The 12020-nt window shown below is 39.7% G+C and overlaps 1 protein-coding gene across 1 annotated transcript in view; it reads right to left on the bottom strand.

Moving 5' to 3' along the window:
- The window catches only part of DCP1A (decapping mRNA 1A), a 53118-nt gene extending 48829 nt beyond the window's left edge, over positions 1–4289 (bottom strand). The window contains exons 1-2 of the mRNA XM_045807355.2: positions 3783–4289; positions 1045–1085 (exon numbers count right to left, since the gene is read on the bottom strand). Of these exons, the coding sequence (XP_045663311.1) occupies positions 1045–1085; positions 3783–3917 (176 nt within the window). The 5' untranslated portion in view covers positions 3918–4289. The remainder of the gene's footprint in view (positions 1–1044; positions 1086–3782) is intronic.
- Between the last annotated feature and the right edge of the window lie 7731 nt (positions 4290–12020).

The raw sequence follows: 12020 nt of genomic DNA, 5'->3' as shown, positions 1-12020 counted from the left end.
ATTTATAGAGGTAATAAAGAATAAAGTAGGTGAAGGGTAAAGGCGCCCCCTCCCCCTTTTTTAAAGGAGAAAGATGAATGATAGGGAACGAAGTGGCAAAGAATGATGAGCTGCTATAGTTACTATGTAATATAAAAGCACTTACATATGAAGGAAGAAAAAGATCAGTGTTTTTAGACAAGATCTCAAAGTTGCATGCCAAAATTTAGAGGAATATTTGACAAATTCTTGTTAATTACCATCAATGGAGAAAGGCAATCCTTAAAAGAGAACTCATAATACAAAAAAAAGTGGGGAGGACCTGATGTCAATAATAATTCCTGCTGAATCTCTAAACTTAGAAGCCATGGGAAGGAACCTGCCATAGTCAGAGAAAGACCTAAGGGAGATCCTAAGACCAAGAAACTCCATGACTATCCTTTCCTGTCAGTTACAAGTTAGGACATAAAAGTTGCCTAACAGAACAAAAGCTGCAATTTGCAAACCAATCACGTTTTAGATAATTAACTCTCAGAAAAGTTGAAAATAAAAAAGGTGCAACTGAATAATCTGGGTTTTTCTAAAGGACTCTCAAACTAAGGTGACACATTACTAAGACACTGTACATAATTCAGAACTTCTTCTGTGGGGAGGGGTTCAGAAAAGGGACAGAACCAGAGTCATAAGAAGGTGACTCATTTAGTAACTATAGAATAGAGGGACTGATTTTTCAACTACGTTATTTTATAGAGTTAGTTTATGTATTATATTTTTCTCTATTTATGTATGTTTAATACAGGGAGAGGTAGGAAGGCATCTGTTTTAGACTCGTTCATTACTAGAAAATGTTTTCTATTTTGAGACAGTTTTGCTAGGTTCCTAAGTAAGTTCTAACTCTGTTTATTCTGAATCACACGAAGGCTCAAAGAAGGGACGTACAGCTGGAAATGGATGAAAAAGGTCAGGCAGGAAGGTTCCAAAGACAATAGGGCTGAACCACTTTATATAACACTGTTCACCATTAGATTAAAAATACGTATGTACCATTTGTTTTTAAAAGCTTACCTTCGATATACAAATAAGGTCCCTTCTATATCAGTCTTCTCCTATAATAGACAAAGAGTTGATTAGTTTTTTTCCCCATAATCCAACCCCAAATGGTCCTAATGGAGAAGTAATATTCATGTTTAAGGTGAAATTATCTATTTTAAAATTAGTCCCTTTAGAACAGGTCAAGTAAGTCTCTTACTCCACAAACTACTGTTACCAGTTCCTTTTGTATCCTTTCTACACTCTGGTTGCATACTAATGTATATTCAATGTTCAATCCAGCAACATGTCTGTTATCTGCAGCACTTTTCTTTTTAAAATTTTAGGGTGAAAATCTTAGCTCCCCCAGTTTCTAAAGACTATTTATTTGAGAGAGAGGGCGTGCCCATGCATGTGTGGGAGGGGCAGAGGGAGGGAGAGAATATCAAGCAGACTCTCACAACCCTGAAATCATAACCAGAGCCTAAACCAAGAGTTGGATGCTTAACCAACTGAGCCACCCAGGCGCCCCACTTTCCCTTTATAAAGCTAAAATGTCTTATCCAGATTTTTAAATTTTAAAGCCAAGCTTCTGTAAAGCAATTCCTTCACTTTTAAAATTTATTGGTTAGTATGGGGGGAAAAAAAAAAAGAAAAAAAAAAAGGTTATCTTCTAGGAGAGTTTGTTTCATCATTGGGGGATTTTGGTATATTTTTATGAATAGCGAATTTTGTGGTTAAGAAATACTGTCAAACACAATTAGTTTTTTATTTTTAGAACTTTGTTGAAGAATCATGAAAACTGAAGCTATACTCTGCCTTAAGGTAATTACTCTAGGACGTATAAATAATTAAAAATTTTAAGCATAAACGAAACATTTTGATTAAAAATACAATTCATATTATCTTTTATTTGCTGTGACAAGTGGACTTAGGTTTTAAACACATACAATGTTTTAAAAAACCCCAAATAACCACAGCAGTTCACAGTTTGGATAGAACCTATATATTTTAATGCAATCAACAAATTAGAAAACTTTAAATGCTAGTCATTCCAAATTGGGTTTGTTGGGATACAAATATTTAAAAAATACTTATCATATTGAGTATTGCTCTACCGTAAATATCATAATAAAACTTTTCCTTCCTAAGGGTTCATAGGCTTTTTCGTGCCTTTCAATTGTTAAATTATTAGTATAAAAAATTGGCAATCAGAAAGAAAACTTGCTCAAACACAATACTGCAAAGTTACAACTCACTGTAAAATAAAGATACAAAAGATTTTGGTTATGCTCTTTGCACCATTATCCAAATGAACAAAAAATGGCAGTTCCTTTTTCAATTCAGATATTGTAACTAGTATTTCATATTTGAAGCAGGACTTTACAATTTAAATTCCACAATATTGAAAGTCTGTGAAAAACTAGAAATAAAAGTCTGTTAGTCTAAGTTTCTGCTCCCAAGTCTTCACCATTTGTCTGCAATTCACATCTCACAAATTTATATGCAGACCAAATAAAGAAAATGATTCAGAACAATTCAAACTAAGGCAAAGTCTAAAACAGCTACACTAAAAAAAAAAAAGAAAAAAGAAAAAAAAATCTATAATTTTGTTCTTTGTGGCTTTCCATACCTCCTTCTCTTCCAGGAGGTGAAAGAAAGAAGATAAAAGCAAGAGGATTCTGAAAGCTCTTTTCATCTGAATTAACTGTTTATAAACATCAAATGATTTTCACAAAATTACTGATTAAATATAACCTATATATCTGTTTTATACCGTAAAGGACATATTACAATGGTCTTTTAAGGTTTTGTTAGTATAAGGATTTCATTTTTTACTGAAAAGTGAACATTACTCATTTATGAACTCAATCCAACAAACATTTACGGATCATTTGCCAAAAGTAAAGCCTAAAGCTGAATGAGTAAATTATGGAGGGTCAGTTACTAGAAAACCGGAAATTATGTTACTTTTAAACAGGGGCCAACCATTCAGATAACAAACCCAATGTAACTTTTCGGACCCCCTCCCGTGCAAAAAAATAAAAGGCAAAAAAGTACTTAGTCGGAAGGGAGCATTCAGAGGTGACATCACCAGCAGCACAGCTGGAATGAAACACATTTACAGGGTCTCTTTTCCAAAGGTTTCAAGGGAATCCAATTAACATGGAAGCCCATTCCCTAAGTGCCTTGAAATCTTTTCCAAAACTCTGGAAATACAGCGTAGTTAGATAAAAGTCGGACTTATCCCCACCACCTCTCTTCCAAGAATTGACACTAAGTGGATTTCAAGCTTTAAATCCAAATGACCTCTATGAAGGGGGCTCTTATTTACGCGCCTGTTGGGGGGAAAGGACTGGTGTTTACTTTATAGATTATGTATACGTAGTTTATCTAATAACCCTCATAGCTTCAAACACAATCTTTCAGGTATCTTTCTGACCCCACCGTTCTCATCCTCCAACACGTCTGCAAAGAAGGCAGATCGCCCAGGTCTCCGGACCCGACCCCAAGGGACTGATCCTCCTCCAATCCTCCCTTCTATCGGCTTGCCCCCGCTCCCCCCGCCCCCGACGTTCTGGGCCTACCTCTCTCCTCTCCCCAATTCCCGGCGCCCCTGACACCCTTCAGGGACCGACCCGTCTCTTCTCCAGTCCCTGGCCTCCCCGCTGCCGCCCTGGCCTCCCGAATCACCCCCAACCCAGGACAGTCCGCGCGGCCCCTTTAAGAGGCGGCGGCCGGGAGAACGACCTCAGCGGCCTGGCCGCACTCACCCACTGGTTGGCCTTGGGGCAGAAGGTGTACAGAGCGACCTGGCCCGTGAGGTCTGCGATGCTGGTGATGTAGGGGTCGTGCTGCTTCAGGGCCGCTAAGCTCATCTCCTGCCCAGCTCTACTCAGCGACTCCATCTTGAATTCCGGAGCCGAGCCCCTCGGCGGGGGCGGAGTAGCGGACAGGAAGGTGCCATCCAGGCAAAGTTCCCCCTGCTGCGTCAGCACCTTCAACTTCCGCCTCTCCGCCGGCCTGGCGGCTGAGCGGTACAACAGCTATTGAGCTCCGCTACGTCCATGCCCCCGGGCGCCGCGTTCCGGGAGCGTCAGGTTCCTGACGTTCCAGGGTCTGGGTTGGCGTCGGTGGCGGAGCTGTCAGGCGGGGGCGCAGGCCCTTCCTGTACTCGGGGTAAAAATGCCCTGACCGCGGGATCGAGGCTGTCCGCGAGCCCTCCCCGGGCTCCTGCCGGACGAGGCAACAGACCGACGCGGGGCCGCCTCGGCTTGCGCACCGGCAAGTCGGGTCGCAAACCGAAAAGCCCGCTGTGGCGGTGTGGGGCTCCACGGTCGTGGGGGAGAGCTTAGAGAAGCGGGGAGCGGGGCACCCCGAAAGTCACCCCAGATCTCCGAGCTCACGAGATCACCGCCGTCCGCAGTTGGATGGGGTTTTTTTTGTGAAGGAACGTTTTGAAAAAAGCCAAACTAGCCCTCTTGTAACTGCACTGGAGTGTGTTGTGCGATCCCCTGGGGCTCCTTACTTTGCTCGTCTGCAGGTCGCGGAAGTCCTTCCCTCCAGTCTTGGCAGGAGCCCGCGGAGGCGTGCGTGAGCGGTCGTGCAGCGTTTAAAGCTTTCAAAAGAGAACGCGTCCTTTTTAGCAAACACGTGTTAAGCATTTTAACACATTTTTAAAGAGGCAGGTACGAGCTAGAGTGAAACAAGGCACGGAGACTATAGGGAACTCTGTTTACCCCCACTCGACTTGTTAAAAGAACATTTTCTTACGTGGAAAAGATACCCCAATGGAATCGAATTTTGGAAAGGAAAAAACCCCGTCGTATTTGTACTGTTTATGATTTTTACATCCCAGGAGCGTTTGTTGACGGAAAGAATATAATGTCTTAGATTCTTTTCAGTATCACGTAAGAAGCGTGTATAAATGCCATTCATTTGCTGTGTATTAAGCAAGTATTTATTGAAGCTTTATGGGTGAGTAGGAGTTCATCAGAGAAGAAAGGCAAGGGCTCTTTCATTTTGCAGTTTAATGGTGAGGAAGGGAAGGTGTCTTCATCCTCATTTGATGGATGGTTTAATTGAAGCTGGGTGGCGTCGTCACTGGCTCAGAGTTCCATACTACTCTGGGGCGCGCGCGCGGGGGGGGGGGTGTCTGGTATTAGAATCCAGAGACTCCTTCCTTTCCCCCAGAGTCCTTTCCTCTACACCATGCCTACCTTTCTTCATCCTTGAGAATGAGTCCTACTCCCCTCCACCTACTTTCAATCCAATATTTAAAAATCTGTACCCTAATTTAAAAAAGTATGCATTTTTTGAATACGTAATACAAGCCTTTGGAATAAAATTCAAAGACACACCTGGAACTAAAAAGAGTAGGCTTTTCTTCTTTTAAAAATTACTATTTTATTAAGGTATAGTTGACATATAACCTTGTATTAGTTTCAGGTGTACAGTATAATGATTTGATATTTATATATATTGCAAAGTGATCAAACGATAGTCCAGCTAACGTTTATCACCATACGTAGTTACAACATTTTTTTTCTTGTGGTAAGAATTTTCAAGTTCCACTCTCCTAGCTGCTTTCAAATATGCAATACTATTATGAGCTATAGTCATCAGGCTATATGTTACATCCCCAGGACATGACCATTAGTTTTTTTCTCACATAGATTTACTAAAATCTAAGACATTTCCTTTTTACTTATTTTTGATTGAACAGGGTTAGACTCATGAGAAACAGCAAGCTATTTTAGGGAGTTTTCATATTCAGAATAGAAAATTGCTTCAAAATGCATGTTTGCGTGGCCCAAAACATGTTAATGTTGACTGTAATAACTCTGTACAGCTCTCACGATCTATTAAAGAGAATGTGAAAAATTTGGAATTGAAACTCTTCCTCATTTACTTTGAGGCCTAATTTTTCCTTGTATTTGGTTTGGCTAGATTTCTGCCTATTGCCACTTTCTATGAATTGCTCTTTCAATGATTCCACCCCAGCCCATTGGCCTCCTTGCTATTCCCGCACATGTGCCAAATGAGTCTTGCCTCAGGGCTTTTGCGCTTGTCATTCTCCCTTTCTGGAACATTCTTCTCTCTTATATCCCTGGGATATCCTTATGGCTCATTTCCTCATGTTGTTCATAGCACTCATCTGCCAGTGGTAATTATTTTATTTACTTCTGTTTTGTCTGTATCATCAGCTCAATGAAGCAGGACCCATGTCTGTCGTCTTTATCACACTCTCAGTGCCTGGCACAGAGGCAAGGCTTATCCTTGTTTGTTGGATTAATTGGAAAGTCAGGGTATTCTCTTTATCACATAAACCTGAGAGAAGGGATGGTTGTTTCAACTCCACATCTAAGAAAGCATTTGTTTCTCATAAGCGCTGAACAAATAATGATGCCTGATTTTCTTATATTCCTATATCTTGATTCTTGGGCTCGAGGCTTCCTGAGGCAAACATACGGTGTTTAGTATAGCCCAGAACAGTCACTGGGGACATTTTCAGTCTGGCACTTTTTCCCATGTCCGTATTCTCTCCATCTCTCTGTCTCCCCTCTCTTCTTCTTCTTCCTCTCTCTTTCTCTAAAAGTATTCTAGAAGTATCTGCTTACCGTTTGCTTTTTAAGGCAGAAAAACCAAGCTAACGAACTTTCCCAAGGTCACATAATGATTCATTTGCAAAGTTGGATTAGCATGTTCTAGCCTTGGCTTCCAGGTAGATCGTGTATCTTGCTACCATTTTGTCTGGCACACTCTTAAATTACGCTGCCTACACGTGAGTGAAGCTCGTTCTCCTTATGCTGCTGTTTCACCACTGATATTTATTTTACATGATTGATATGCAAAAGGTTGCGGATTTACTATAAAATCCATTACCTGGTGCTTACCAAATGCTTCGGATGGTAGTTCTTTCCTTCAGTTTCTCCAGAAAGGTCTGAGACCTCTGTATTTTAAAATGTTACTTTGTAAAAGTATTTTGAAAGGGTCTCGATATTTTCTAGAATTGCATTTCTGATTTGTGAATTAGTTTAGGGTGTCAGTTCTGGAGCAGAAACACAAATGCTTTCAACCAGGAAGAAAGAAAGCTGCTCCGTATGGGGTACGGTAACCAGAATAAAAGAACACGGGATCAGCACACTATGTAGTTCATCTGTTTATTGCATCTAACGGTGTTCTTGATAATGTTCTTTGGTAGAAAGTTCTACATCGTTTATTTACTTAACCCAGTGTAGCGTTTCAAATTAACAATAGCATAGCAGCGGTATATTCACAACAGATACACAGTGCTTCTCCATGGGACACAAAGTGCTTCATAGGTATGCATACTCACAAACTCTCCAGATTGGTCTGTGGACGTAAATAATTGTTACCCATTTGAAAATGAAGGCGCCCAGAGGCACATTAGTTGACTTGCCTGTGGTAGAGATTGTTTGCTGTTCATCAGCAACGTTTTTATCCTTTTCTGTTGCCTTCACCACACAGCCAGCCTTCATTTCCCAAACTCTTTTGGCTTAGGTATGGCTCTGTGACCCAATTTTGGCCGGTGGAATGTTGGCAGAAGTGATGTGTGCCTTCCCCAGGCCGTGGCCTTAACGAGCATGTTCCGCCTTGACTTGCTTTTCTCTCTTCTGTTGTCTGGGTGCAGGCAACTGTGAGGCCATGGAGAATGGCGGAGACCCAAGATGGAAAGAGTTGGGACCTTAAATCACCACAGAGAGAATTGTTGCTTGCTGTCCAGGGTATCTTTCTCAGACTATTACGTGAGGAGTGGACTCCGTTGGGTTTGAGAAATTATGTACTTTGGGGTCTTTTTGTTACCTCAGCCTAGCCTATCCCAACTAATTACACTGCTCTAGATTGTTTAGAAAATCAGCAATAAAACTTCAGTCTTCTGAAGTAGAATTAAAATTAAACATATGATTTACCAGAACACTGCTTAGTGCTTTGACAATGAGTCAAGATTTTAAAAGAACTCCAGCCAGAGCTCTGCATTTGCAATCAGTTATAAGCACAGATTTGCAGTCACAAAGTGGCTAAAGACCAAAAATATTTTTGCCTATACCATTAGGCAATGATTTTGCAATTGCATCACGAAATAACCCCACTAAGCCAAAATGGGAGGCTGTCATTTAAAATGCACTTTCTCCATGAGAATTTCCACAAATTCTCTCGGATTTCTTTTAATTCTTCCTTTCTTTTTCCCTTGGGCATATTAAAATACAAGTACAGTTGACTCTTGAACAACATGAGTTTGAATTGTGTGGGTCCACATGTGGGAATTTTTTTTTTTTATAAATACAGTAACAGTTCTGTAAATATATTTTGCTCTTCCTTATGATTTTCTTGGTAACATTTTCTTTTCTCTAGCTTACTTTACGGTAAGAATGTAGTCTATAATACATATAACATACAAAATATGTGTTAATCAACTGTTTATATTCTCGGTAAAGCTTTTTCAACAGTAGGCGGTTAGGAGCAGTTACGTTTTTGGGGAGTCGAAAATTATACATGGGTTTTCAACTGTGCTGGGGTTTAGTGACCCAACCTGTGTGTTGTCCAGGAATCAGCTCTATTTCCTTTGTTCCTACTACAAAAAAAAACCCTTTATTTTATTATTATTATATTATTATTTTCTTTATTGAAGTATAGTTGACACACAATGTTACATTTGGTTCAGTGTGCAGCATAGTGTTTGACAAGTTTATACGCTATGCCGTGCTCATAAGTATGGCTACCATTTGTCACCATATAACACTACTACAATACCATTGACAATATTCTCTATGCCCTGCCTTTTATTCCTGTGATTTATTCATTCTGTAACTGGAGTACTGTATCTCCCACTCCCCTTCACCCATTTTGCCTATCCCTCCGCCCGCAGTCCCCTCTGACAACCATCAGTTTATTCTCTGTATTTATGGATCTGTTTCTGCTTTTTGTTTGTTCATTCATTTGCATTATTTCTTTTAGATTTCACATATAAGGGGCACCTGGGTGGCTCAGTTGGTTAAGCGTCTGCCTTTAGCTCAGGTCATGATCTCGGGGTCCTGGGGTCAAGTCCCGCATCGGGCTCCTTGCTCAATGGGGAGCCTGCTTCTCCCTCTGCCTGCTGCTCCCCATGCTTGTGCTCACTTGCTTTCTCTCTGACAAATAAATAAAATCTTCAAAAAATAGATTTCACATATAAGTGAAATCATATAGTATGTGTCTCTCTCTGACTTATTTCACTTAGCAAAATACCCTCTAGGTCCATCCATGTTGTCACAAATGGCAAGACCTTTCTTTTTTTTTTTAATGGGTGAGTAATATATATATCACAGCTTTTTTTTTTTTTAAAGATTTTATTTATTTATTTGACAGAGAGAGAGGCAGCAAGAGAGGGAACACAAGCAGGGGGAGTGGGAGAGGGAAGCAGGCTTCAGGCTGAGCAGGGAGCCTGATGTGGGGCTCGAGTCCAGAACGCTGGGATCATGACCTGAGCCAAAGGCAGATGCCCAACGACTGAGCCACCCAGGCACCCCTATAAATCACAGCTTCTTTATCCATTCATCTAAAGGATCAACTGTATTTAAGTCAACACAATAAGAAGAGTTTAAGTAAAGGCATCAATCTGCTGTGTTAACTGTGTAACCTGAAATCTTCCTCGTTGACTCTCCAGATTAACATGAAAATATAACAAATACTGGTGCCCGAACCTATAGACTATTTCTGTTCATGGATTCTTTTCTGTATCTTCCCAGTTTTAGTTCTGGGTTGCTTCTAGTCTTATATTACCATTATTCATTTACTAATATTTATCTGGAAAAATTAACATCATAATCACTTTTACATATGCCTTTAATTCATTTAATGAGTTTTAGCTCTCTTCAATCTTGAAATTTGATTGTTCGATGGCTAGAGCATATTAATGAATTGTTGAACTCTTATGGGTTGAATTTGCACAGAGATACCCTTAAGAATGAATATATGTCTTTGCTGTACTCTCCAACTCTGAGGGAAAGCCACAGTGTTACATACTTAATGGGTTCAATGCTTTCTGTTTTCTGCTTACATATTGTCTTAATTTGGGTATCCAATATGTGAGCTTGAGGCAAAACTGACTCAGGATTCATTGCGAGTCTTTCTTGTGTAAACCAATTATTATATGATTTGTGGAATAATAAACATGGTCCAGATACAGTTTATGTTATCTTGGTAAACTTGAATTCATTTATCCTGAAGGCACAAGTATTAGGAAATTCTATCTTTCCCCACTCAATTACACTCATAACATAGAGAATAACGTTGAACAGGGTACATTAAAAATCACTCCAAATTACTGAAATCCCATAATTTAATGGAGATTAACTGTCACAGTGTGAAAAACCACTCATTCATCTGTATGTTGTTGCCTGCAGCCTTGAATTTAACGACTATTACCTGTTCTGGACCTTGAGGGAGATCTCAATATTCATTATCTAAGGAGAAGAGCATAAATTACACTTAGCCATCTAATAAACATTAACTCAAGAGATAATAGAAAAACGCATTTCTCTTGCACAATAAAATTATTGCCACTACTGCGATAAAAGAGGCTGAACTAGGTCAGGAGCGGTCCTTTTTACATTGCTCAAGAACACTAGAAGGATTAAAAATTTATGGATTACCTCCTAGAAACAATGATCTGGTACAGAAATGAAATAAAACACCCACTCTCCTGTATCTTCCTAAGCTGCTCCATGCCATTTCATTTTCTGATTGTATTAGTGTAACAACTTTCCAAAGCTCTAGAAACTGTCCTTGGCAAAGATGAAGATTTTCAAACCAAAGGAATTGTTTTTGAAAATTCAGAGGCAGTTGGCGTAAGAAGGTAATGTTAAAATGGGAACCAAATAGACTCTCGTCTTGTGTATACTTGGTATATTTGTAATTTTGTTTCACTTAGGTCGCAGATAAGTACAAGCAAAAGAAAAAAAAGTGAAGTAAAAGGGTATAGTATTAAAATGCTATACAATATTAATAGTCCTTCTGGATAAATTTGTATGAAAAGACTATATAGTTATTTCTGTGTGAAATCTTCCAGAACCAAAGGCTGGCAAAATTGCTTCTTAAAAGAGCTATATCTAGTTTCGAAAAGTTATTTGTTAATGTGTCTGTAACCTTTCGGACTCTTCTAAGTCTTTGTTTTGCTTTTTAAGAGTATTTTAGAGTGTGCATATTTGTATATTTAATGCTGGAAAATAATCTGAGTGGGACTATTTGGATATAAATGTAAATTTTAAGGGATTTGGGGGGATGGAGCTTTTTATTTGTAAATATCTAAAAGTCATGTATTTCCTAAGTATTGATGGACGTTTTCATATAGAAGGGTTTTTGTTTTCTTTCTCAGTGACCCCTTTCCTATCTTTTTTTTCCATTGATGGCCTTTTATTCTTCAATAATGAAACACAGGAGAACATACACAGTTTCAAACTTTCCCTTTATCTGTTTTTGAGCTAAATTGCCTTGAGGTTAAGTAAAGGTAATGGAGATATGATTACTCAGGTGAAACATTACCATACGGGCATTTTCTGCCTTTTTTACAGATGTTGGCATTTATTTTACTGTGATTTTTTAAAAGATTTTATTCATTTATTCATGAGAGACAGAGAGAGAGGCAGAGGGAGAAGCAGGCTCCCCATGGTGTGGGGAGCCCGATGTGAGACTCCATTCCCAGGACCCTGGGATCACAATCTGAGCTGAAGGCAGGTGCTTAACCAACTGAGCCACCCAGGTGTCCCTACAGATGCCTGCATTTGAAGTAATCTAGAAACTGAGGCTTGGGAGGGAAAAATGTCCACCCATAGCTTATACTAATGGCATATATTCGAATAAAACTCTCACACTCCTTAGTCCATGAATCCCTGAGGATTGCAGTCCATCCATAGGGAAGCAGCCAAGAGATCTGTTGAAGGGCATATCACACCAAAGAAATGAACCGTGGAACTTGCAATTGCTAGAAATACATCAGCCGAACCAAACTG

Source organism: Ursus americanus, chromosome 14 (genome assembly GCF_024610735.1).
Source record: "Ursus americanus isolate L20-20 chromosome 14, mUrsAme1.1.p, whole genome shotgun sequence".
NCBI lineage: Eukaryota > Metazoa > Chordata > Mammalia > Carnivora > Ursidae > Ursus > Ursus americanus.
Note: the sequence above shows the minus strand (reverse complement) of the source record. Positions and strands in the feature narration are given on the sequence as shown.